The sequence below is a fragment of the Poecilia reticulata genome, chromosome 19, assembly GCF_904066995.2.
Source record: "Poecilia reticulata chromosome 19, P_reticulata-male-v2, whole genome shotgun sequence".
Classification (NCBI taxonomy): Eukaryota; Metazoa; Chordata; class Actinopteri; order Cyprinodontiformes; family Poeciliidae; genus Poecilia; species Poecilia reticulata.
The window spans coordinates 3,762,371-3,790,012 of record NC_088848.1 but is presented as its reverse complement, the minus strand read 5'-3'; the positions used below and the strand labels follow the sequence as shown (position 1 = coordinate 3,790,012).

Genomic DNA, 27,642 nt, shown 5'->3' with positions numbered 1-27,642 from the left:
ATGCCCGCATAGTCTTAAATTTGGCACAGAATAAATTACAGTGACATTTTTGGCCAAACTTTATGAATCAAATTCTTTTTTTAATAAAAAAAGCTTTCTCAGAATATAATCTGTATCCATTATTAGTTTTTTGCAGCTGTTTTGAGACCAAATAACACCAAGAATCTGACTTGGATGTTGAATTTTGTAATAAGATATGCAGTTTTACTCTGTTCATGTTACGGCGGATGAATTGTCACATTTGATTTTATAAACTCTGCTGTCTGCTCTTTACATTATATTCTGAATTTTCAGTTTTGTTTTCACTGTATTCATTTTAAACCCCCACTGCTGCGTCATCAGCCTGTGAACATGATGGCCCAACATCCAGGGGAGGAAAAAAACTTTCCCTGAGTTGTTATTTTTTTAGCTGAGGCTCTACAAATGTATAAAGACAAGGTTTATACTGACAGCAGAGGTTTTCATGCAGCTGATGTTGGCTGCATGTTTCTGTGGGATTGTTACTTATTGTTTTAAATAAACTAGTTTTCTCTTTTGCAGGAAGGATATTTTAGATGCAGAAACCAAAGCGTCTGATGATAAAGTGGCAGAGCGTGGTGGCTTTCCAGGACCCGGTAAGGCTGTTTGTGTAACTTTGCAGAGTTTAATATGTGTAGAGGAGCTTTTCAATTACCTTAGATTCACCTCTACTTGCTAGAATTTGTTTGTGTCTGCTCTTTGGCTTTTCTCTAGTTCTTTAAATGTTAGGAATGAACTAGTTCAGCTGAACTGAAGTGGCTTTCTGTTATATTGATCGGTGCAGTTTGGTTTGTTAGAGCGAACAAAGATGCATTTATGTGTTTTTAAAGACACATTTTCAAAATTATTCAAAATTATATCTAGGACAACAAATGAACAATTATTTTAGTAATCGATTAATCATATTCTGACGATTAATCGATTAATCAGATAAAAGAAAATCTGAGTTTTTATTTATCCACTTAAGACTTTTTATACAATATTAGAAATAGAAGGAAACAATGCAAATAAGCAAATAACTCATTTTTTAAATAATTAAATTGACTAAAATACAGTATAAAATACAGTGTAAGCATTTTTTTTTAGTGAACACTTGTTCATTTGTAGTAAAAGAAGCAGCTGCAGCTTCTTGATTTAACTTTAATATAGTGTAGAACTATATTAGTTGATCTGGTGGTTATTATTATTAATATTAGTATTTTTTTTATTAATAACTCCATAGGAAAAGGTGCTGAATAGAAGATTTTCTTTTACAGAATTTGAACCAGGTGAAAGTAAAACTCTTCCAAAGTTCTGGGTAAAACATATTTGCAGACAAATGTTTTCTTATGTTTTAAATGCAAAATATATCTTTTATTGTCTACATACTCCAGCTAACGATTACTCAAACACTAAGTTAGTAATTGATTAATTGTTAACTAATGATTAATTGTCACTAAACAGGTAATTCAATAATTGATTAATCACAATCGTTTCAGCCTTAAGCATAGTGATTATCTCTTTTCTTTTCTCCTTTTCTTCTCTTTTCTTTGCTTTTCACAGCTGTTAAAGATTCAACTCATGCAGAATCCACTGTAAAAGACACAAAGGCCCCTAATTCACTTTCTGCAACCAAAGAGGCGAAAACTTGTGATTCACCTCCAGATTGCCAAGAAGACAAAGAAAACAACAGCCCTCCGAAAGAGAAATCTACAGCTAAACTTGTTCTGGTGTCGTCTGGATTGGGCCCAAGCGAGCAGGTTGTTTACTCTTTCAGGTGTTTTGTTTTATGTAGGATTTGGTGCTGAACTGATCAAACTGATGCGATATGTTCTTGTTTATAGATAATGGTGAAAAAGTTTGCCAAGAGAGTCGGCGGTCGCGTCGTTTCCCGGGTGACACCAGAGGTGACGCATGTCATAATGCGCACAGGTACGCACATTATATCTCTGAATTAATTAATTTCTGTAAAGTTTTCAACGTTCTTTAAATGCACAGTAAAGAAATCCATGATTTACTTTGGTGCTTTTACTTTTTTATATTCCCATTCAGACATTTTAATTTTGAATAGTTAATTTCTCTCTTTGTTATTTTATTGCCACGTTTTTTTTCCAAAAGACTCAAGAAAAAGCTTTCTCTCTCTCTGGCCCACACACACTGCTGCCTTCATTTGCTTGTTGCTAATTGCCCTCTTTGATGGATTATTTTTAATTTCCAGGTTTTCCCTCTCCAAAGCACTAAGCCTTCTTTAATGGCAGCTATCACAAAACGACGGAGTTTTAGGTTTGTTTATGATTATAGCTAAATGTTTGGAAGTAGCTGCAGGACTCCCGCTGTAACAGAGGAGCTTTAAATAATTCAACATGTGTATTTTTTTATGGCGCCATCATCCACATGCTCTCAGCACTTGCTTGGAATATGAACCATCACACAAACAATCTTAGATTAATGTTTTGTCGCCAGATATTTGATTTGACAAAAGTAAAAAACATTTTATTTGAATACATTCCTGGAAAAGTACTGTGTTGGATGCAGCAGTTCTGCTAATATGTTGCATTTTTAGGATTAATTCACTTTTTATTGCAGCTGGGATTAGTTTTTTAATATAGCACTGCATACAATATGGAAATAATGATTTGTTTTTAGATGAACACATAAAATATAACATTTTTTGTCTTATCAGTCAGTGAAGAACAAGTCAGACTTCTATATTTATCATTTTTCTGCATTGGCTCAGTTTAACAACATAAACGAGCTAGAATGTTTACATATAGAAGAAAATCTGTACATTCTTTTGCATATTTCCATAAATTATTGTCATTACAAGAAGAAACCAGCGCATGTGATAATAACGTCTAGCTGGTTTGCTTCCACAGAAATATTTTAAGGAAAACAAATGGAAAATGTTTTGCATTAAATAAGCTTCTGTGGTGAGAGAAAGGTTGATCAGATGCTGATTGTTTTTCTCTGAATTAGAGCGCCGTCACTTTAAGAAACTAAATTTTGATGCTGTCGCCTGCTTACCAAAATTATTTGCTTAAAAGCCCCAAATGAATAACATAGATACTCCTCAGTTAAAGCAGATTCAAAACAGCCAGACATTATAAATGTACTGTTTCTAACATCTTCTAATCATAATTTATTGTTTGTATTTTTCTCTGACAGACGATCAGCTTGTCTGCGAACGAACACTGAAATACTTCCTTGGCATCGCGGGTCGGAAATGGGTCGTCAGCTTCCAGTGTAAGTGAGATTTAGCTTTTATTGTCCAGCAGAAACAAATGCGAGTTTAGGACAATTACTGTAATGCAGGGGTGTTCAAAGTGTGGCACGGGGGGCATTTTTGGTCCTTGGAATGACTCTAGGCGGCCCTCAATCATAGTTCAAAAAGCTTAAATCTGGTTTTCCACCCAACATAATCACAATACAATGATTGAAAAATGAGTACTGCTACTATAACTAGTAGAAACTAGAGTAAAATTAAACAATATTTAACCTTAAGTTTCAAATCCCTGCCTGGATATTTTTGCTTATTTTAATTCTACGCAGTTCTTGGGGTCCTGTGAGTAAATATACATTTGTCCTTTTATTCCATAACAACAGGAACCTTCAATATGTAACAGTTATTTTCACAATTTACATAAATTAAGAGTGTCTCATCAGATTAAACCAAAGAAAAACATCCTCCCTGCTACGGTGTGGGTGAAATTACCGTAATAACCTGATACTGACTGGAAAGCACAACGTTACCCTTTCAGAAACCGTTGGAAATTTTCAGATGGCGCAAAGTGTGGCAGGATTACGGTACTGCAAATTTGTTCTGGATCGTCGCCACTACGTTCAGTCTAGAAGGGTTAACTAATAGAAATTAGCAAACACTCTAGAAATTAATTAAAACTGACTCAGCTAGACAAAAAGTCACAATGAAATAAAACTAAGCTATCTAGAGTCTACGGGGCTACATGGAAAACTACGACGGGCCCGATTTGGCCCTCAGACCTCAAGTTTGACACCTCAGAGAGTAACTGCATGTTTTTTTGTCTTTTTTTTTTTTTTTTTTTGCATATTTCCTTCAGGGATTTGTGAATGCTTCAAGGAAAAGAAACTGTTGGAAGAGGTGAGCTTCCCGGCGCGGTTCTCAGTGACAGCCATACAGATGTCTGAGTTGAATTAGAGCGCCGTGATGAATCTCTGCATGCGCTCTGCAGCGATAGCCCATAAATTATTTAGCGTCCATTAATTTTAGAGATCACAGCAACTTGTTCTGTGTAATCTCTTTGCCAGGCTTTGTTCAGAATCACCATCAATTTGAAACTATTTTCATGCATCAAATGCTGTGTTTGGGGAAACAAACACTACGTTAAAAGACAAACTCTGCCAAAATGAAGAATGGGGAGAGAGTCTAAACACGCATGGCTGACCACAGGAAAAGTAAAACAACAGAATAATTTATTTACTTTTTGTTTGGTGTTTGACAGAATAAATGATTTGGTTATTTATTAGACCAATTTATAAGGATTTTAAAAATAATTTTAGACTTGGAGGTTTGTGTTCACAAGTTATTTTTCGTTTAGAGTTCGTTTGAAGTGAGAGGAGATGTAGTGAACGGACCGAACCACCAGGGGCCGTTAAGAGCCCGCACCGCAGGGGACAGTAATGTGAGTAATTTTAGTATACTTTGTTTATTTTCTTTCTATTATTATTTTCACCTGAGTTCTTAGAATTTGGGGCCCTAAACTCGACAAACTTTGCCTAAAATTGTCACCTGTGTAAAATTAAGCGATTTTAATGGAAATGAAAGTGGGTGTGGCCAAACTGCTCTACAGGTGAGTTAGGACAAACTGCATACTGTAGAGATCTGAAATTTGGTACGTAGGTAGGAAGAAGTCTTGGAGGTATGCCCTAAAATATGCAGAGAGGCAGCCATTTTGGGTCAAAGGGCAAATTTTGGCCATTTTTCATGTTTACACACCTCAAACTTTAACAAACTCCTCCTAAGGATTTCGACATATCGGCTTCATTTGTGGTTATTATGCAGTTAAGGGATGGGAGATTAAAAGTTAACAAAATTTTGAGTTTTTGAGTGTGCTTAGGGGGCGTGGCCAAGCTAAAACTTTCACATACAAGCACCGAGTTGCACCCAACTTGGCATGAGTGATGCAGGTTGGACGCCTGACGATCCTATGTGGTCATATGACATAATCTAAGCCCCGCCCCCTCAAAACTTTTTTTTCTTGGGGAAAAAAAAAGGGCATCTCTGACCCCCTTGACCTAAACAAGATGCTCTTGTGTCAGATAACAAGTTGGTCTCACTTGCTTTAAAGAGTTTTCGGTTAAGGCCGTGGCGAGGGCAAAGGTCACGCCGTTGCCACGTTTGGCTCTAAATGCCACATATTTCAGCCGGTCATTCAAATGGTCACATGACTTTAGCCCCGCCCCCTTTTAACAGGAAGTCCTGCTGGTTCTCTACCTTTTACTTGTTACCGGACTGACGACGATTTGGGAGATTCGTCATACGCGCCACCTAATGGACGGGTGGCTGAGCTGCGACGGCTGCCAATGCTGCTTGTATTGATCTTTTTTCACCTTTTTTTTTTTGGGCAGAATTATCTGCTCAACCTCGTCACTCACAGTCCTTCTACATTAAACCAAACAGTCGACCTTCCTCTGCATTAAAGCATTTTCTTACAAAAGTGGCTTTTAAAATGTAATATTAAAACCTCCCCCTCAGCGGCGTGTCTGTGACCTTTTGCTTTGTCGCTCCTACAATCTGCTACTTGTCATTCTGTGATGCATAATTACATGTTTTAGCGTTTAGGGCATGTTGTAAATTGTATTTAGCTCAGAAAATATTACAGATTCAAGGCAAAACACTGATAGAAGGGCAGAGTGGATGAGAGAGAGAAGCTACTATTAGCTCCTCTGTGCCCTTCTGTCTGAGGATTTTTGTCATTTTGCTAATGAGAGCTGGTGAACTCATAATTTCCTCTCAAATCTCCGACCGACTGTATCCATCTTGGATTGCTGGACTCCAAAAAGCTCTAATATTAAGATGGCAGCAGCGCTGTCAGGCAAAAACATAGAGGAGAAATATCAACTCTCATTGCCCTCCATTTCTTGTCTGACATTATTTCCCCCCTCGGTTCAATGTTCTTTCATATCCCAGATTGTTTGATGAGGTAAGCAGGCTGCAGCCACTCTTCATATTATCACCTCAGATAAAAGCGGTCACTAGAGGCTAAAGAGTTCAGGTCCCCGTCTTTTGACCACAAAGAACGATCAAATGTCCCGATCACAAGCTGCACTTGTTTCATCCTATTGCACCAGCCGCTTTGCTCACACCCTGTTGTGAAAAGCTAATTGTGTTTTTTCCTCTGTGTGTAAAGTCGGTGGGGACGGCGCTGAGGGGGAACATTAGAAATGGCTGGGATGTCACATTGGTCGTTTTCCTCCCTTAGAAATACTCCCCCTAATTCAATTAGCTTGTAATTTCAGGCTTACTATAAGTGGCTCAAATCAAACGGCGGCACTTTGATGGTGACGCATTATGCTTTTTATTTTCACCGTTTGTCACCCGGACCGGTGAGACGGGGAGTCTGCAGCCAGAATGCAGATGGAGAGGCTTTCTAACGTATTCACAACAATGACACTGTTAGCATTTTGTCACCTTGCAGCAACGAGCTGCAAGGTGTTTCACCTGGATATTATTGGACTGGGCGATATGGACTTAAAGTTTTATCACGATATTATGCCATACCATTGTGATTAACGATCCACCAATCAATGCAGATATCTGTGGTTTAACATCAAATTTATTGATGCTTTTATTGAGCAGAAGCTGAAGAAAATAGTAAAACTATCAAACCTGACGATACAGACAGTTTTGGGAGGTTTTTAAACGTTATTAATTGGAATTTAATGTGACAACAATGATCATAACTTTTATCATGGGAAATTTATCACGATAAATGATGAGCGATATGATAAATGTAATTTTGGGGAAAAATAAAACAGAATTTGGAAAATAATAAAACAGATTTCGTAGAGCCCCAAACATCCCATTAAAACTGCAGGACTTAACTTTTACAACAAAAAAAAAAAAAAAAATATATATATATATATTTTTTACATATGTGATAAAACCGTCCCCGTGTCGTAATAGTTTGGTATGAAACGGATAATCTGTGGGAAAAAAAATCACGCTCCTCGATCTCCTCTGTGAGCTACTATTGCAGAAATAAACCACTCCTAACCAATAAGAGCCAGCAGGCAGGTCTTAGCGCTGTCAATCTACCTCATGAACGTGCTGCTAAATGTGCTAATGGTGAAAAAACAACTAACTGTAACAGGAAAGCTGTTGAGGTTTATGTGCCGTCATTGGTGGCGATGCTAACTAGCCTTAGCACACACAGTGTGATTGATAGTGCTAAGACCCGCCTCCTGGCTCTGATTGGTTGTTTCTAGCTCACACTGGAAGAAGGCAAACAAGCTAAAAAAAATGTTTCTGATTATTAATTTTCATACCAAACTGTCACAACATAGTGACAGTTTCACCAAATATGAAAATTAAAAATGTAAGATTATTAAGCTACATACTGCAGCTTCATGTGAAAACGTTTGTCGTCTAATAAACACGGAAGGAAACTTCTCACACTTTTACTCCTCCTGTAGGACATGAGCTGTTGTCTAAATTAAAGATCAGTAGCAGAAACAATTTTCTGTGTCACCAAACACCTCCAGGTACCGATCAATACCGACGCACAGACAGGTGTGAGACTTTCTCCTTCTGCATTTTATCTTTCAAACGCTTCCAACGTGAATGAGGCGTTAATGTGATTTAAGCCGCTTCAAGGAAACGCGCTTTCCTTCCCATTTCCCAGCAACCCCTGTGGACCCAGAGTGCAATAAAACGCAGCACCCCTGGTCTCAGGTTAGTGGTTTCTGTCCTCTCTGGGCGCTTTCAGCGTTATATTACCTCTGTGAAGGCGGCACTTTGACTCATCCCTAAATTCACAGCTTTACCGTGGGAGCAAAAAGGGAACAAGGTGCAGAGGCTTCATTTTAAACCTTGAGCGAAGAGTTTGGGCTTTAATTTGCAGGATAAGCTGAGAAGTGTTTTAGCTGTAGCCCTTCACACAGGTGAGGAGTTCAGGAACGCACTCTGTGATGTAATGGAGGTGCGGGCGGCTCTCTCACGCCGCCGCTGAACGATGCCTGAAGGTTAAAGTTACTCACGTCCCCGACTGTGAGAACAGCTGCAGGTTTTACAGACGTGTTGGTATTTATTTCCATTTTGTTTTTCTCTGCAGCTGCTCATGAAGGGATACAGGATCTGCTTCCAGGGGCCGTTTACCGACATGTCAACAGGTAAACCCAGAGGTTTAGGGCGACTGAAGTCCAGCTGGTGGTTCAGTTTCTGATTTCATGTCTAAATGTTTGTTATTTTATTAATGAAAATCTCTTTTTAAGTAAACGCTTGACTGATGACATGCACTGAACTGAAGAAGAAATGTCACTGAGTAGCATAACGAGGAAAGGTTTGACCTTTCACCCCTCTGTTTGTTTTTCAGTACAGCCATTCATTTGTTTTACCGTTTATCCGTCCATTCATTCATCCATTCATTCATCCATCCTTCCTTCCTTTCATTCACTCATCCATCCATCCATCCATCCACTGGTCTTATCCATCCATTCATTCACTCATCCATCCATCCATCCATCCATCCACTGGTCTTATCCATTCATTCATTCACTCATCCATCCACCCATTCATCCATCCATCCATCCACTGGTCTTATCCACCCACCCATTCATTCATTCATTCATTCATTCATTCATTCATTCATTCATTCATTCACAGGTCTTATCCACCCATTCATTCATTCATCCATCCACTGGTCTTATCCACCCATTCATCCATCCATCCATAGATTCATTCACTCATCCATCCATCCATCCACTGGTCTTATCCATTCATTCATTCACTCATCCACCCATTCATCCATCCATCCATGCACTGGTCTTATCCACCCATTCATTCATTCATTCATTCATCCATCCATCCACTGGTCTTATTCACCCATTCATCCATCCATCCATCCACTGGTCTTATCCATTCATTCACTCACTCATTCATCCATCCATCCATCCATCCACTGGTCTTATCCATTCATCCATCCATCCATCCACTCATTCACTCATCCATCCATCCATCCATCCATCCATCCATCTTCTCCCTGCTGTTTAAAATCGTTGTTCTTCCTCCACATAAACGTTTCTGCATGCAGATCAGAAACGTCCATTTTTATCCTGGTGACACCAAACCCTCTCTGTCAACACGGCGCCCCCGTCAGGGCTGGTGGTGAACTGCAAACTGGACTTCTTATGACTTCCTTTCAGCAACGTTTCTTCCTTGTCTTCATCTCAGAAATGTTTTCTAAAACCCCTCAGGGTTTTACAGAACAGCTGGATGTGGACTGGATTTTTTTAATCATATTTATTTAGTAAAAAGTATTAAACTTTGTCCTTTCTTTCCCTCTACTTCACAGGAATTAACTTTGCGTTGGTCTTTCATATAAACGTAATCTTCTTGGCGTGTCGGGGTTGATCGTCAGAGGGACTTGAGCCCCATGTCATGTTTTTATTTTTATTATTTCTGTTTCCTTCCTGCTGCGCTGGTAAAACGCTCCAGCCGCGTCCTCCCGCTGCTTTCTGGATCGATGAAGCTCCGCTAATGGGGAGACATCTGCCAGCTTGCATGAGTAGCTTAAAGACTTTCTTAAACACAACAAAAACTCAAGGGCGGAATCTGCTTTATTCAGCCAAACTGGATTTCATGCAACATTTAACCCTGAACTATAGAAATCAGCAGATCCATGCCACTGTTTTCTGTGATATTGACATTTTTCTAAGCCAACTTGTGCAGGTGTTGACTTAAAGTCTTACGGTTTCTTTGTTCCCACAGGGTTGAAGAGACGTAAGCAGAATTAAATGCAGAAGCACAGCTTGATTTTAGAGGAAATGTTGTTGTTTGTGTGTTTTCTAAGATGAGCTGGAGTGGATGGTGGAGCTGTGTGGCGCTGCGGTAGTTAAAGACCCACTTGTCCTTGACGGCGAACAGGTAACCTGATGAAACTGTTTTTAATATTACATCTGGTTCTTTATCTTTATCTTACCTAATTTATATCTTAATTTCCTGCTTTCTGAATCAGATTTTTTATTTTAAATTGTAAACTGATTTGCACGTTTGCTTCAAAACATGCGTTAATTTGTCCCATTAATTTAATAAATTAGAATTTAACGAATACACCTGAGGCCTAAAATGTACAATTAGTAATCAAAACTGCTTGAGTTGAATAAATAAATGGAAAAATTCCTCCTTTTTTGTTTTGTTTTTATGGACAGTAAACTGCAATGCCTGTTTGTTTCAAATTATTTCTTACATCTGCAATTTTATATATTAATTTTTACTAGTACTAATGTAGCAATGTGCTTTAATTTAAATTTTACTGGTACAATATTTATATAATATATATTTTATATTTTCTGTTTCTTTTTTAAAACAAACTTCAACTAAATTTAACACGTTCCATATATTTGCATTTGAATGAATGGATAAGACCGATGGATGGATGGATGAGTGAATGGATGGATGAATGGGTGGATAAGACCAGTGGATGAATGGATGAGTGAATGAATGAATGGATATGACCAGTGGATGGATGAATGAATGAATGAATGGGTGGATAAGACCAGTGGATGGATGAATGGACGGATGGATGGATAAGACCAGTGGATGGATGAATGAATGAATGAATGGGTGGATAAGACCAGTGGATGGATGGATGGTGAATGGGTGGATGAGTGAATGAATGGTTATTATTTAAAATTATTATTATTATTATTTATTATTGTGAGATTATTGAGAGTTAGATTGTAACCATTTTGTTTATGTAATATAATTTATTTGTTGCCTCTTTAGCAGATTATATTGAACAAGTACATGAATATTATAACATGGTTTTCATTACAAATTGTTGGTAATTATCAAGTTAGTCAGTAATATATTTAATTAAATTTAAATAAGAAGTAGGATTAAAAAAGTGTCGACTTCTTTAAAACAATCGTAGTAAATTAGTAGATAATTATTTCGCTCTTGTTTACGTTTTCTCTGTCCGACTGTTTTAAAAACAAGTTAGAAATAAATAAACAAAAAACAATAATAATATGTTTGTTTAGTGTTAAATTTCCACCTCAGAATATTTTATTTATTTCCATGTTTTGCTGACAGACGTCCCACCAGATCGTCGTTGTTCAGCCCAGATCCGACTCGTCTTCCTCCTGCGGCGGTGAGTATTTTCTGGGAACCAAACCTCCATCCTGCTGACTCGGCCCGGATCGTCGCACCTTCCTGCGTAACTCCGACACATTTCCAGCATTTAACGACGCGGCGGGAGCGTCAGCAGTGGTTGCATAATTCAAGGTTCAGCCAGAGGTTATCCGGAAATAAAAGTAAAAGACTTTATTTTAAAACGTGATGCCATGTTTTAGATGTTTTACTGCATTAGTTAGTTTAATAAATTATATTTGTACATGTCTTACCTGGTTAAAAGCAAATTTAGTTTTGATTATCATGTTTTTCTTTATGATTTATTTAATCATCTCAGTATTTTCTGCTTTAGCTGCAGCGGATTTTAAATTACTGTTTTATTTTTATACCGTTGAAGTAAATTTTCACCTTAACTCATTCAGACTAATCTAATAAAAATATAAATATATTTTTAGATAAAGATCAAAACTCAACTTAATGTTTATGACCAGATTTTGAAAAACCCAGATGGCAGCTTGTTGGTTCTTATTTGTTCTTTTTGTTAGTTTTTTTTTGCATTATTTAATTATTAGACATTATTTTATGCTTTTGGACATTTATGATGTGTAACCATGGCAACAAGATATTGTTTTTACAAGTTGAAGCAGCCGATTGGCATCTGAAACGCTCAATATTACCCAAACAACAACCCTAAATCAAACCACATCCCCTACTCCAGCATCTCTCGAACCAGTTTTCTAACCATACGGCCAGAGACAGACTTAAAGAGGAACAGCAAAAGCAAATGAGGTGGATAAGCAGAGCTCTGGTGTCATCCAGGACACGTTGCTGTGAAACATCGATTCTAATGACTGGATATTGAGCTGTTAGCTTGTTATGACAGTCTTCAGTCAGGGGCTGCTTCAGATTCGTTGCATCACTGACTGCTGCAGGAGATTCTTTCTGCCAGCACCATCATCATCCACAGGGACATTTTTGAAGATTTTTGGATGATATGAATAGGCTTTTCGCAATAAGCAATAAATACATCAATCACATCGTTTTTCACTTTTTAAAAAAAATCTTTTTCTACCAAAAACTGGATGATAAAAGTTTTCGATCTGCTGCTTTGCTCTGAACAGCCCCTTTTCACAGTGATTTCACAATTCATTTTATTTGTTGATAGTATTGCTTTGTTCATTTATTCTGAATATTTTAAATATCCAAATAAATATTCATTAGAATTAAAAGTTTATTGATCTTTGAGATCGATAATATATTACTTGAAAACCATCTCAAAACAAGATTTTTATCGTTTATCGCCATCATTTCTGGGACAATTTATCGTCCAGCTGGCTCGTAATTTTTCCTTGAGATAAAGTATTTTTGAATTTAAACCATAAGTTACATCATCAGCTGATTTATCACTGAAGCTTTCTGACTCGTAAAGTGTTTTTGTTTTAACCTGTAAGACAAAACGCTGCATAAACAAACCACATCTAGTCCTAATGAACAGCTGGGAACAGTCTGCACTCCGTCCTGTGGCTCTCCGTAATGAACCGGTCTCCGCTCTAATGACTGTGGAGGATTTTTAGATGACATGTTTGACCGCTCTCGTCATAAAGACACAGAATTAGGAAACTTTAGCTACAGAAGGCTGTCCGTTCTGCCAGCAGAGATCATGCACACGTGTAATTTCTGACAAGCGGCGCTGTTAAAGTTCTGCATCGGGGTTTGGTTTAGACTTTGACATTTGTCAGTGAGCTAACGATCTAAAATATGCCGTCTGTTTTTGGCTGCTGTCATGAGTTAAAAATGTTGTCAGCTTAGCCACACGTCCGTCTCACCCAGATCCGCTGCGTTAAGCAGAGATTTCCTACAAGCAGGCCGGCGGTAGAGCTCGCCGCTCCACCCTTTTTGCCCATTAGAGAGTGGATTTGAGCAGAAATGAGGCCCGATCCGGAAACAGAGTGAGGAGAGCGACCCGCGAGGAAAGCGATTGTGAAGGAAGTCAGGGAGCAGAGATACGGCCCAGAGAAAAATGTCAGATTGTAGCGAGGGGAATGTCAAAACAAGTTGGCCACTTAAGAGAGAGGCTGCCACAGCGCAGAGAAAGCTGGCAGCTTGAAATGGAGAAGAGAGCGGCTCCAAACCCCCTCCGTCCCTCCCGGCATCCTAATTTTCACTCCTACATATTTAATGCCCTGCGCCCTCTTCTGTGTCCTCTGGCTCTTATAGTCCAGGTAATTGAACAGCCTCTCGAATCTCCCCTTCCTGCACACTAATTGAAATCACAAAGTTTTCCTCCCAGTCAGTCTGTTGCATTATTTAGATTTGGAAAATTATCGTGAAAACATCAGTTTTCACAATAATGTAAATCAAAAACAAGTCATAATAGACACATGATCAATATCGATATATATTGCAAAGATTTTCTAAAATTTCATGTAATTTTACTGAACCTCAAAGCATTCTGGGGGATGTAGGCCAGGGGTACTCGATACGTTGATGGCAAAGTTAAATGGATCAGATGACATTTTGATAAAAATAGACGTCAGCCAATCATCCTTCCTATGTTGTGTTTTACATCTGGAAATTTCATGTGTGCGCACAACACTGAAGCTCAAAATGACGGTTCCTTTTCTTCTGTAGCCGCGCTGCCGTGGTGGAACGGTTACGCTAACAAAGTCAAGCCTGGAAATGTATGAATTATTAATTTAGCCACATGAAAAAATGACGCAGAAAAACCGTTGAAGGAACGACTCAAAAACCACTCGTATTTTTATTTTTTCTCGCTTTCTGTATCGGCTGCGCTACACGCAGACTCGTTGCCATAGCAACTGACTATTACGCCACAAAATGTATCAGATTCAACACCAGAAAAACACTCAAACATTTCCCACTCAAAGAGCAGAACATTCAGGCTGTTATAGTTTTATGTTTTCAGTCTTGATGTTTATTTTGCGATTATTAATAAGTGATCGCTGTGGTGGATTAGCTACTGCTGCTATAAGCTAAGCTAACACAGCGGTGACTGATTAGCTAATTTGAACTCCTGCTCTTCTGATGATCTGTCAGAGTTGGTGTGAGGGTTGCCGGTCTTTTTTTCTTTTACTTTTTTTTTTTAAACCGAACCAACTCAGAACCAAATTCCACATCATATCTGCATGTTAAGGTTGTCAAAGTCAAGCTAGCATAGCTGACATACTTTCCTCTCCATCGCAAATTATTTTTTTAAAAATACATATTTTTCCTGTCCTTATCTAGTTATCATAGAAGCAAATCACAGCTTCTCTTTTTCTTTTATATATCAAACATACATTTAAGATTTAGTGAGTTTTGTTAACAACTTGGCATCTAAAACCAGTGGTAGTCATCGTCGACTAGCAGTTTTTTGCCGTCCACCAGGAAGGCTGGGGGCTACAATAAATTTAGTCCAACACTCTTACCAGTTGGTGGCGGTAATGTTTTCTTTAAGTGCTTGCCATCTGCCATTAATACAAAGAAGAAGAAAGGCCTTGTTCTGACACTTTATGATGCTAACAGCAGCAAAACTAGCTTCATAGCAAGTTGGCTCCAAATTTTAAATCTCAGTTTTTCTCTTAAACTTAAGGAAGGGTATAAAATCAAAAAGTTGAGGAGCTGGACTAAGTATGAAGAAGGAAAAAAAACGTAACACTTTTATACAAAATAAAACGTATAAAGAATCCTCAAAATGTCTATAAATATGGTTTGTATTTTGTAGTAGGTAGATTATTTTGATTTGGTAATTTAATAAATAGTTGAAAAAGTGTGAGCACCTCTGCTTTAGCTGCTCCACCTCTCACTGCCAGATAAGTAAGGGGGGTGAGGCCAACTAGCTCGCATATTCTTTGGTTACCTAGCAACTCACTCTTTGGTTACCTAGCAACTCACTCACTCTTTGGTTACCTAGCAACGACCTGTGGAGTAACTTGAGCAGCAGCTGTTTAAGGTTTCGCCTTTGTTTATGGAATATTTATTATTCCTAATGGCTCAATACTTATTAATCATCTTATATTTTATACCTTAGTTTTAAATTAGTGCTTTATTCTCAGACTCATTTGGTGTATAAGATGATTAATAAGTAATCACCTTATACACCAAAAAAGTTTATACACCAAACTTTTTTGTTTTTTCAAAACAAAAAAGTTTTATATTTTAATTTATCTTGTCCCTGCTCTGGAACGTAAAATACTATCACCAGAAAATATAGTGAATTTAACATGTTTTTTCAGTTTATTTGAATTGTTTTTATCTCCAAAGTGTGAAAACGTGCCTTAAAAATGCTTGAAAACTTTTTGAATTTTACTGTGGGGAACGTAAACAAACCCTGCTTTCGACTCCTCTGGGTCTTGGGGTCGTAGTTCAGATATTATTTGAGCTTTTCAGATGCTAATCAGCTGCTCCCAGTTGGGAAAACAATGCCTTGTTGCTACCTGAACCTACCTGCGGTTCTTTTATTCACCTGGCTGCTTTGTGCTCGCAGGTCTCTCCAGGAGCGCCACAGTCGTGACCCGCGGTTGGCTGCTGGATTCAGTCGCTACGTACACGCTGCAGAACCACAGCAGCTACACCGTGTGAGGAAACACAGACCCAACCTGGTTCTGTCGGGCAATTCTATTTTCACGTCCATTTCTGTAACTAAAGCACATCGACACTCTGTTCTGTATAAAATATGTATATAAAGTGATATCAAAAGCAACTGATTTGAGTTTTATTTTTGGTTTATTGCTGGTCATGTCAAAACATGTTTAGGTGAAATAATTGTCTTTAATTGTAGTTTAGTTTTTAAAGGAGTATAAAACGAGATCAAATAAAATCACAGGAAGGACAAAACCTTAATTCGTTTATTTATATAAAATTATATTCCGCAGGCTCTGTAGTTTGTTAGCAGAAGGTTTTAAGTTTAAAAATATTACGCTATTATACCGTTTCATGCAGAAATCCTGATATCAGTAAGATATTTTTGACTTAATATTTAATTATTAATGTGTAAATCTACAAACAGTAGAAACAACCATTTTAAATGAACAAAAACAGCAAATTGATGCTGAAAAAGGGGCTAGCTGAGGCCATGGCACCAAACTGAAGTTTTGTATAAAAAGAAAAAAACAATCATTCAAATGGACATTATTGAGCTCATTTTAATTTATTGTGTAATTGATTTATTGTTGATTTCGACAGACATATCTGTAAATTTGTTTTACCCAAAACTCTTCAAGTGGCATAGTTTTAGTTTCACCCAGATCAAATTCTCTAAAGAGAAGATTTACATTTTAGGCAATAAACTGCTTATTTCCTTATTTAAAAAATGAAATATTTCCATTCTTAAATATATTTTTAATAATGTACCAAAGGCTTAAGTGGTTAAATGAAAAAATGCAGATTTTGTATTTGATCCTGATTAAATAATTTTAACATTTTACCAGTTGGTCTTTGATACAATGCATCTGTTAAAATGGGAACTTTTCTCCTCATTAGGTTTCATTTATGTTTTGCAGCACATTTATCTTCACTACAGTAAATATTTCTACAGTAAAGTAAACATGCAGAAGTTTTTCATCCATATTTTAAATTCAAGCCATTTCAAAAAGTACAATTGAATTTTTCTTCATCAGGCTAATAATAATTTGTCAGAAATGCAGTAAAACTGATGTGCCATCTGCATCACTATTGTAGAAAGTAACTCCTGCGGATTGAACGAGTTCACGTTGTAGAAAATCCACATCTGCACACTCAGTGAGTCTGAAGGGCAGAGAAGTAGCAGAAAAACACTGAGCTCCTGCAGCTACACTCAACTTTTCAAGCAGAATGAGCTTTTGCCTCAAGGACTCAAATCTACTTGAATGACTGCGCACCACACCAAGCCTCACACAGCTTCTATTTAAAGGTCAAACTGATGTTTGTTAATACGACTGGCCTTTTTTTTTTTCCCCCAGTCAGAAATAGTAAATCACATCTGCTCAAAGTTTACACAGCCCACGTTATTCTTCATACTTCAGCCCAAGTTGGATTTTCTTAATCAAATCCCAGTGAAAGAGCCTGAAAGAAAAGATTTTATTCAAACCGTTCTGCCATTTGAGTTGCTGACATTTGGTTGTGGGATAAATACAAACGCTGCTTTTAGTCTCATTCATTGCTTTGACAATAGATCCCTAAAAACCAGGTGGCTGAAAGAGCCCACTCCAAACAATAATGTCAGCCTGTTCGCTCTGAGGCTTTTTAAATGCCAGATGTACGGTGCCAGACGCCAGTGTACCAGGACCCTGCCCGGTTTTTCTTTTGTTGTTTTTCTTTTCTTTTTTACAGTGCGGAGCTCCGACCAATCATACGTTCAGCTCAGTAAATGTGCGCAAATCTTTGTCTATATTCGCAATTGCGGTGTTTCCTTTAAGTAAGAAATTAAAATCACACGATAAGTCAGTAAAAATCGTGGCATGTAAACCGGATCGTATGAAACACATTCATAATCCAGGAATCAGAGGAGACATTGGCGTCTTGTTCAGTCGTTGGCGTGACGAGCCTCTTCTGGTGCGTTCACACCGAACGTCAGAATCGCTCCAGGCGGAGAGGAGACTCCTATGTGTCCTTCAACTCTTCCACCGTCTCCTGCATATTTCGTCTAAATTAATTCAACGTGACTCAACAGACGGATTTGGATAGCTCAAATGCGGGGAAATATTTTCAAATAGTAAAAGTCATAATTTACTCGACATTCCAACTTTCTCGCTGATCGTCTTCCATGCCTTTCTATTCCTGTCTCTGTAGTCATAACTTGATTGGTCGTAGATTGTGGGACGAGAGTGAACTTCAACAACTAGTTCATTCTCCATGTTTTTTTTCTGTCGTCACGTCTGAAAATGCGCCACTGCGTTCAGATTTTTCAACTCCAGCAACAGACGCTCTAAACCAGTAGTTCTTAACCTAAACTAAAGTCTGGGTTGAGTTTTTTTCCCCTTCATTAATGACACACACTATATCTATTATGGTAATTCAGGGCGAGTTATTTTTAATTCTAAATGAATATCCTTGTTATTTAAGTGTTATTCTCCTTCAAGATACATTTACCTAACGCCTGAATAAATGCAATGTACATTATGCAGCAAAGGAAATTAGAAGATTGGACATATATCCATAATGGAGATGATAAGTTTTGGACGGGCGATGTGCCTCGTACACAGGGAAGAAGCTTTTTAGTTATCTAGTTTTGCTAGCAAAGTCGTTAGCTATCAGCTAGCTAATAGCACAACAACAACAGCCTAATGTCTGTATGATAAAATAGTGAATTGATAGATAAGAACAGTTTTCCTCACCTGGCTGTCTCCTCCTGCTCAGTAGTTCTTCAGAGAAAGGCAGACGCAGAGGCCTGTCAGTGTCTGTCGTATTTCATTACCTCTCTGCTTAAACCGCGACTCCGAGTTGAAGCAAAAACGATACTTCAACGTTTTCCCCCCTCTGCACGTGCCTGGTCTGTAGTCATCAACTCTGTAGAACTTTGAAGACCTTTGCACACTTACCCAGCTCAGCTTTCATTGACCTCACTTCTTGATTTGACTGACCTGACAATTTGTTTCCAAGTTGCTGTAGTTCCCAATTGCTTTCACTTCGTTATAACCCCACTATTCCAGCTACTGGTGGAATATTTAGTTGCAAGATCATTCCACAACTGGACTCACTGCTGGATTTCACACGTTTGTGGACACGGAAGTGACACCTGAGTTCAATGATTTAGAGGGATGAATAAAAAGCAAAAAAGTATTCAACACCTCCACCAGACTTCAACAAACGTCTTAAAGTGAACTGCAGTAAAACTCCAGTAGCGGAAAAAAAGAACAAAAAAAACAACGTAGAAGTAATTGGAACGTTACTTTCTAACTAATCATAACTTCCATGGTAATATTCCATAAAAACTGTTTAGCATGAGGTTCATGTGTACTGATGCAGAGGTGCTGAAATTTTTACATTAAATACAATCGCAACGCTACCAGATTTAGTGCATTCATCAAACATGACCTGTTGACTAAAAACTAAAACATTGGCTTAGTGGGCACTGTACACAAAAATGCAGCTCTTTATGCTAGTACTTTAAACATTCAAGCTAACAGGCTGTGAGATTTAATCTTTTATGCTAAAACTCATTGGCATACATAAAATCAACTACTAAAAAGTCACAGTAGAGTTCAGGAAAATGTTTTCTGTATGACGTTCTTACAGAAAACCAGTTCTTACAGTTCTGCACAGTAGCGCAGGGCTGCACAGTGGTGAAGTTGGTGGAGCTGTTGCCCTGCAGCAAGAAGATTCTGGGTTCTGGGTGCATGAAGTTTGCATGATCTCCCTGTGCATGCGTGGTTTTCAACGGGTTTCCTCCCACAGTCCAAACACATGACTCAGGTTAATTGGTTTCTCTAAATTCTCCCTTGGTGTGTGTGTGTGTGTGTGTGTGTGTGTGTGTGTGTGTGTGTGTGTGTGTGTGTGTGTGTGTGTGTGTGTGTGTGCATGGTTGTGTGTCCTGTCTGTCTTTCTGTGTTGACCTGTCCAGGGTGACCCCGCCTCTCGCCCGGAACGTTAGCTGGAGATGGGCACCAGCAACCCTCCCGACCCCATTAAGAGACAAGGGTGTAAGAAAATGGATGGATGGATGGATGGATGGATGGATGGATTACAATTACTAATTATTCACATGTTGTATTCAATAATTTACACATGATCATGAAAGGTACAACACAACATGTCAAAGAACATTACTAATAAATTGGAAATACTTGAACTACCCACTTGTTCAATGGAACTTGGTTGAACAAGCTCATCACCTGCTTGACCATCAGTTGTTTCTGATGAAAAGTTTTCTGTATTAAGCTATTTGTGGGAGGAAAACGTACAAAACCACATGAAAAAAGCATGAAGACTGTTCATGGAGTCTTCAGTGGAGAGTCAAAACTTGTGCAGGTCACTTGGAAGAGAGCGTCAGGAATAAATCATTCTGTTTTCCTCTACCTCTCTCAGCTCTTTGCATGCTCGTACATACGTGGTGGTTTTCACACGCCCATGCGCTCGAAGCTAAGGTTGAACGAAATGACACGCTGGGAACGCCGTCTTTAGGCCGTAGCTTAGATAGCGGCCAGCAAAAGAAATTAGAAACTATTGTTAGGTTCCTCATCAAAAAATGTATTAATGAGGAAAACACTGTTGAGCTGATTTAATGGGAAACCAGGTGATTGTGTTTTGCACATTGTAAAGCCTAAATCAGTTACAGCCACATTGGCTGAATCTTGTCTAAATTGTTGGAAAAAGTTACATTTGTGTTAATATGAATGAGTTTATTTGGAAATGTTTTGATGGGTTGAAACATCTCCTTCACTAGGAAGTGTGAATCACTTCAGAGCTTTTCCTGGTTACCATAGCAACTGTTACACTTCTACCCAACTGATGATGTCACTAGGAACCCAGGCCTTGTGTCATAGATTCTATGACATCAGCTCTGAACCCTTTGAGGCCCCGTTTACACGACAACGATTTCGGGGGAAAACGGAAGAGTTTTGTTGCGTTTGTAGTGTGCATTTACACGAAACCACCGAATGTTTTCTCTAACAACGGCACAGATTGAAAACGGGTTCCAGACCAGCTCATGCATAGTATGACGCAAAACATAGCTGCTTCCTACAATCCACAGAAGAAGAAGAAACTACTCACAATGCTGGTGTTACTGTTTCCCCATCAGATTCGGTTCCCTCAGCGCCTCTTCACCGCTCCGCACCGCCCAAGTGGCAAAATACAGGCTGCTTGTTCAGCGCTGTTATCTAGAGAACTACGGACCAGGACCAGCCCGGCTCCAGACGAGTTTAACAGGAGGCACCGACTTATTTTGGGGGGCTATGAGTTTACGTAGCTGAACATAGACAACAACACCAGCAGCCTACAGGCTACTTGTTAACAAGCTTAACGTGCTGTATTGATATTAGCCAGTCATCTTCTAGCTATCATCCCCTGCATCCAACAGCTTTACTCAACTCAGTCGGTTAGTTCGGGGGAAAAACTGTGCCAAGTTATTTACGTTTTGCTGGTTTGCTGCCATGATTCTAACACACACCTGCGCAGCAGCAGCAGGTCTCCTTCGCTGCCTCACAGGTGTAAACCCAGCGCAAGCGTCTCAGCGTTCATGTTGCGTTTGAAGGCGGCTCGGAAAAACAGGTTACGACTTGTTAGCGACGGATAAAACTGTTTTAACTGCTGAAAAAGGTAACAGAGGACACGGATATGGGACGTGCGGGAAGTCCTATTTTATCAAATTGATATAGGAATAACAGACTGTTGGCCATTCCAAGGTAAAAACAATAAACAGCTTCCAGTCCAGGCCGCTACAGACACCGTGAAAGCTCAAACAAGGTTTTTCGGCAAAGTTATTCCACTTTTTCCAACTGCATGCGCCCTAATCAGACGCACACAATGCGTGTTCTCTCACGGAAATCCACATGCCTTCAAGTACAACTTTTTTTTAAACACATGCGCACTTTCAAAGTTTCAAAGAACCTAGCTCCAACTAGGCGCAGTGAGAGCATTACACGTTTTCGATTTGCACCGTTACTGTGTAAACACAGATCGTAATTAGAACGTTATCGTGTAAACGATCCAACAAAAACGGAACAAAAGTGCCGTTTTTGTTGGATCGTTGTCGTGTAAACGCCCCCTGAATGTCTTGTTACGTGTGTTCTAAAGCCAGATGCGCAGAACTCAACGGATTTATAGAGAAGTGCAATTTTTCATCCAGAGACTGAAACGAAAGATGGAGTCCCATTCATTCCCCAGGGGTCATCATACCCCTTTGCACTTACCGAAAAAGATATCTGACCTAGTCTTCCCATATGATTTTGGATTAAAGAAGAGAGTCAAAATTAAGGATCAGGACCATACTTTAAGGAACTCGAATTTAAAATTACCAAAAATTAAAAAAGATATCCATCCTACCCCCATACCGCAACGAAAAGTAGATATTTGGGAGGATTGCGTAGATATTCAGGAGAATTCCGCCACAAGTGATTCCAACTTTAGCATAAGCTCAGGTTTACTTCTAAGTTTGGAAGACGGACATGATATTCAGGCACGCATTGACCAGCGTAATAAATTAATAAAAGTACAGGAGTTGAAAGAAAGACACGAAGCTGCTCTTCGTAAATTACAGGAAAAGAAGCCAAGACCAACAAATGCCCACGCATGGGATGTGCAAAACTGGAGAGACAAGCGGGAGAAAACTCCTTCAAAAACGTTGCTGCAAATTGAAAGAGATGAGCAAAAACTTCTCAACTTGTCCAGACCCAGAGTTAGTGTAGGCAAACTGTCAGAATATGTACATGACGAGAGGGAGAAAAATGTTCACGAGCAGTTAAAATTTCAAGAAAAATGTAAGAAGACCTATAAAAATGTAGTGGATGTATTGAGAAAAGAATATGTCAAAGAATCTGTTGAGGAGAAAAAGCTTAGTCAAGAAAAAGCTAAGCAGGAGTTTGCCCAAAAGTTACTTGACAAACCGCAAAACATGAGGGACCAAAAGTTTAATTCTTTAGAGGAATGTAAGCAGATTGTTTATGAAAATCTGGATAATATTAAGAAGAAGGAAGCTGCCAACTTCGCTCTTTTGGAGGAAAAGCGATTCCAAGAGAGGGTTAAGCAGCAGTTAGGCCAAAAGTTACAAGAGGAACAGGAGAGGGACAAGAAAGCCATATTGAAAAAGTCAGTGTCTGACACATGGGATGCCAAAATTCTTGCCAATAAACAGAATAAGAAGAAAATAGCGGAACATGAAAGGCAACAAATGGCTGCCACAATGGAGTCAGATAGACTGCAACAAATTGATGAAATTGAGATCAGGAGACAGAAGAAAGAGAAAGACCGGAATTTCTTTTGGAGGCAGAATGAGACTGAGCCAAACATGGAAGACCAAAAGAAGACTGTGGATGACAATTTACAGGATATATTGACGAAAGAAGCTGCCTACGACTCTGTTTTGCAAAAGAAGCTATGCAACAGCATGGCTAAAGAGAAGGTTGCCAAAATGCTACATGAAGCACATCAGCAGAAGAAGGAAACTCCAAAGCCAAAGACTCTGGCTGACAAAGTCTTCGCCAGTTATGAAAAGAAACAGCAACAGAAGAGGGAAATGGACAGGGCTGAAAGGGAAGGGGTGCTTCCTGGATATCCAGCTGAGGAAATTGTAGCCAGGAGACAGAAGAAGGATCCCCAGCAGAAACTGAAGACACAGGACGAGACTAAAATACAGCACAGTGTAACTAAGCAAGAAAGAGATGTTCAGTATGAATCTGGCTTTCTAGACTATGAGAGTGACTGCAACATTCCTGATAAGGACAGAAGTCGTGAAATACGTAAAAAAATAGTGTACGACCAACTGTCACTTACAAAGAAGGAAGAAGCTAAAAAACGGGCTTTTATGGAGGAAAAGTTACTGAAAGAAAGGAAAGAACGGGAATCTGCAGAGCAAAAGTGTGAAAAACTGGAGAAAGAGAAAAAAGCTGCAGCTATAAAGAGTCTGACTAATTCTTGGGATTCCCAGATTCAACTCAAACGGCAGGAGAAAAAGGAACAGTGTGAGATTGAAAGGAAAAACATGCAGACCTTGATGGAATTAGACAGAGTGTGTGGAGCTGAAAACAGTAAGCCAAGCCACCAGACTCTGCCAGGGAGAACTACCTCCCTGGCAGAGTCTGCAAGAAGATCTGCAAGAAGATCGGTGGGAACTGCTGACAAACATGACAACATAAAGAACAGACCTATACTGAGTAGTCAGAAAGTTAGGAACCCTGTCACACTTCCTATACTCAAATCCACCACTGTGCACTTTTCTGAGGATCACCAAAAGCAAAATAAAAGAGTGAAATTCCCGTCCATTTCCAGTCCCAGATAAAATGTCTGTTTCTCAGCTGGCCAAGGAATGTGATGGGAATCCCCCGGAGGAGCTGACCCAAGTGGCTTAGGAGAGGGAAGTTTGTGCCTCCCTACTTAGGCTGCTGCCCCCATGACCTGAAGAAAATGGATGGACGGATAGATGGATAGATAGATAGGTTTTCTCTGGGTGCTCCAGTTTCCCTTCAAAAACGATCGATTGATCGATAGATGGATAGATAGATGGATAGATAGATGGATAGGTTTTCTCTGGGTGCTCCAGTTTCATTTCAAAAACGATCGATTGATCGATAGATAGATAGAAGATGGATAGATAGATGGATAGATGGATAGGTTTTCTGTGGGTGCTCCAGTTTCCCTACAAAAAACGATCGATAGGTTTCCAGCTTCAGAAGGGAGGCCCAGACTTCCCTCTCCTCAGCCACTCCTTCCAGCTCCTCCGGGGGAATCCCAAGGCGTTCCCATGCCAGCCGAGAGACGTAGTCCCTCCAGCGTGTCCATGTCTTTCTGATTAGCTTCCCTGTGTATTTAACCCCACCTGTTGTCTCTGTCCTTCGTCGGGTCCTCGTCATTAGTTCATCGTTCGTCTGTCCGTTTCCAGTGCCGCATGTCTTTCTGAGTTTGTTCCTGATTCTTTATTAAATACATAATTTCCTCATTACTACCTGGGTTTACCGGCGTCTTCCTCACCTACAACCACGCACATATGACAGAATGTCCCTAGTATTAGCTACGGCAGATATATGGCCAGGGCCGTACAGAGACCACTACAGGGGCAGGTGCTCAACAACAAAAAAGGGCCCATCTAACCGCCTTCTAGGACAGAATATTAACAGCCTCTCAGCTTTCAGAGTTTAATAAACAATGATAAATTACAAAATTGTGAGACATACAATCAGAGCTAAAGGAAATCTCTACATAGAGCATAACACTATGCATATGTAAGATATTTTATTAGTAATTTCTTTCTGCAGGTCTATTTTGTAAATCAGAGCTGGTGGTCTAGCTCTGGTTTACATATTTTGTCTTTACAGAATTACACTATTAAAAATATAAACAAGGGCACAAAGCAACCTTTGTGCCCTTGTAATCTTTTTATAGATTACAGATTAGAGGACTGTAATCTTTAAAAAGAGCTTCCTGTTTGCTGCAGTGGAGATGAAGACGGTCCAATCAGGAAAGCAGAGCTGCATCAAACTTTAAGGTGGAACTGCAGAAAAAACAAAAAAAACAAAAGCAAAAATTGAATTGTTAATGCATGTTACCATGAGAAAAGCCTACTGAGTTTTGCTTAAAAAAACCTTTTTAAACATTTAAATCACACATTTGTCTCATGTCTCAGTGATTTTTTTTTGCTAAACAAACTTATTTGTGCATGTCATAAATCTTTTCTTGATATTCTAAGTTTTTGTTTGACTCAAAGTTTGGCTTGTGATTCTCACATGACGTTGTGAGCAGTGGCGTAGCCAGAGAGGGGGGCCAGGGGGGCCATTGCTCCCCCTGTCATCTGATTGGCCCCCCCAGTGGCCCCCCCTGATGATTGACATGTAACGGCACCAGGTTATTCCTGTACATTATTTGGAATCATTCTAAGTCAATCTATCTAAAGAAGAAAAACAATAATAAATATATGAAAAGAAAATGTATACAACTTTATATAAGTCCATGTGATGACATAAATAAATAGATTTTTATCAGGCGCGATACCAGCCTCCTTTATACTCATAAAAACTGATATTGTTCTCCTGGGTGTTTCAGTTGTGCTGCGCTGTGGTGCAACTCAAAGGCTAAAGCACTTCATACCTGGTGGTTGTAAACCACCAATAAGTTATTTATTGATCCTCCGCAAAAAAGAGAAAAAACCGAAGAGGGGCCGACAATGTTCGTAGTTTAGAGCAGAGGTGGCGCTACAGTTTTTTTTTGTCCGTCAAAGAAAAAAATCATTTTATTTCCAATTTGTAGTCATCAAACGAAACATTTATTATTTCTCTGCGAGAACGTTTTAGAAATCAGGTAACATTTCACGAAATGACGTGATTAGAAGACGGCAGAACTCTGATTGTTTCCTGATCCCGCACTGACTTCCCTCAGCGGGAGAAAAACCAGCAGAAGCGGATCAGCTGCTGGACGCTTCAAAGCCTCTGGTCCGTTAAAGCGTCCAGATCAGAGATGATCCTCTGACTGATGTTGTTCTTAGTCTGATTAATAATGAGCTCCACGATGTTCTCTGTGCGTAAAGTTGAAACTGTCTGAGCACCAAGTGGTCAGCTGATCACAGTCTGGACAGAAACCAGCGAACTGCTCTCTGTTCTTATCAAAATGAGGCTGAGGAGGTAATCTGACATATTAACTCAGTTAAGTTTTTACTGGTTTTGTTTTTAAAACATCAGTAACGTAAGCAGTGTAACTCTATATTGTATATTTGGCGTTTGTCATCTCATGTGTGATTAATTGGAGCATTTATGCGCATTTATTGCCCAGCGCTCTGCGCTTGTTTCTGTTTAACGGATCTGCACTTTAATTTCTTTCCTCTCTTAACAGTCAGCTGTTATTCCTCTACTTAAACTATAATAAGTAGATCATAAAATTCTCTTTAGTTTTTCTCTGTGTGCTCCAAACTCATTAAATGTAAACTCATCAGAAGACCGAACCACCATCAGGCAAATAATTCTGGTCCGACCCGAAATGTTACCTGTCCAAACAGAGCTTCCTAACCAAGGTGTCCATAACTCTTTAACACGCTGTCAGCTCCCAGTCAGAAAGAGGCATTTAGTTCAGTGTCCATGAGATGATATTCAGAAAGGATCTTTAATTTGATTGATTTTAGTTTCCTCTGCGATTTACTCTTTGCATAAAGTCTATCATGTCTCCATGTGCGCCAGTTAAAGGTGTTAATTATAAGATGTCAAATGACAGAGGGGCTTAAAAAAATAACCAAATATTCATTTTGGTTATTTTTTTAAATTATATATATATATATATATGTATATGTGCACACACACATTTAAAATTTTGCCCCCCCCCCCCGAGAGGTAGTCTTGGCCCCCCCAACTTTAAAAGTCTAGCTCCGCCGCTGCCTCTGCCGCGGAGGTAAAGACACACTTGTGTAAAGTCGTGATGACGCCCTAAATCTGCTTCTTAGTCGCATCTTTTCGGAGTTGCTACTGCCTCTAGAGGCGTGGGGGTGGTAACACAGCTAATATAATTACATTACTAAATCAGAATACCGCAAAGTATGTTGTGTGTCGGGGGTGGGGGGAAGGAGGAATAAGAAGGGTTCGGTGAATGCGCATATGAAACTGGGGGGTTCGGTACCTCAAAAAAGGTTAAGAACCACTGATCTAAAAGCTTCAACTCGCAGCCCTTAACGCGACTCGCGCTCAACCTGCCTCCTCATAGACTTT

At 39.2% G+C, this 27,642-nt stretch overlaps 1 protein-coding gene across 1 annotated transcript in view; it reads left to right on the top strand.

Annotated features, from left to right (window-relative positions):
* LOC103481274 (BRCA1 DNA repair associated) overlaps positions 1-16,028 on the top strand; it is a 28,207-nt gene extending 12,179 nt beyond the window's left edge. Inside the window, exons 13-22 of the mRNA XM_081600176.1 lie at positions 541-614; positions 1,561-1,757; positions 1,842-1,929; positions 3,163-3,240; positions 4,074-4,114; positions 4,572-4,655; positions 8,307-8,364; positions 10,044-10,117; positions 11,288-11,345; positions 15,813-16,028. Coding sequence (XP_081456302.1) covers positions 541-614; positions 1,561-1,757; positions 1,842-1,929; positions 3,163-3,240; positions 4,074-4,114; positions 4,572-4,655; positions 8,307-8,364; positions 10,044-10,117; positions 11,288-11,345; positions 15,813-15,907 — 847 coding nt within the window. The 3' untranslated portion in view covers positions 15,908-16,028. The remainder of the gene's footprint in view (positions 1-540; positions 615-1,560; positions 1,758-1,841; positions 1,930-3,162; positions 3,241-4,073; positions 4,115-4,571; positions 4,656-8,306; positions 8,365-10,043; positions 10,118-11,287; positions 11,346-15,812) is intronic.
* The last annotated feature ends 11,614 nt before the right edge of the window (positions 16,029-27,642 follow it).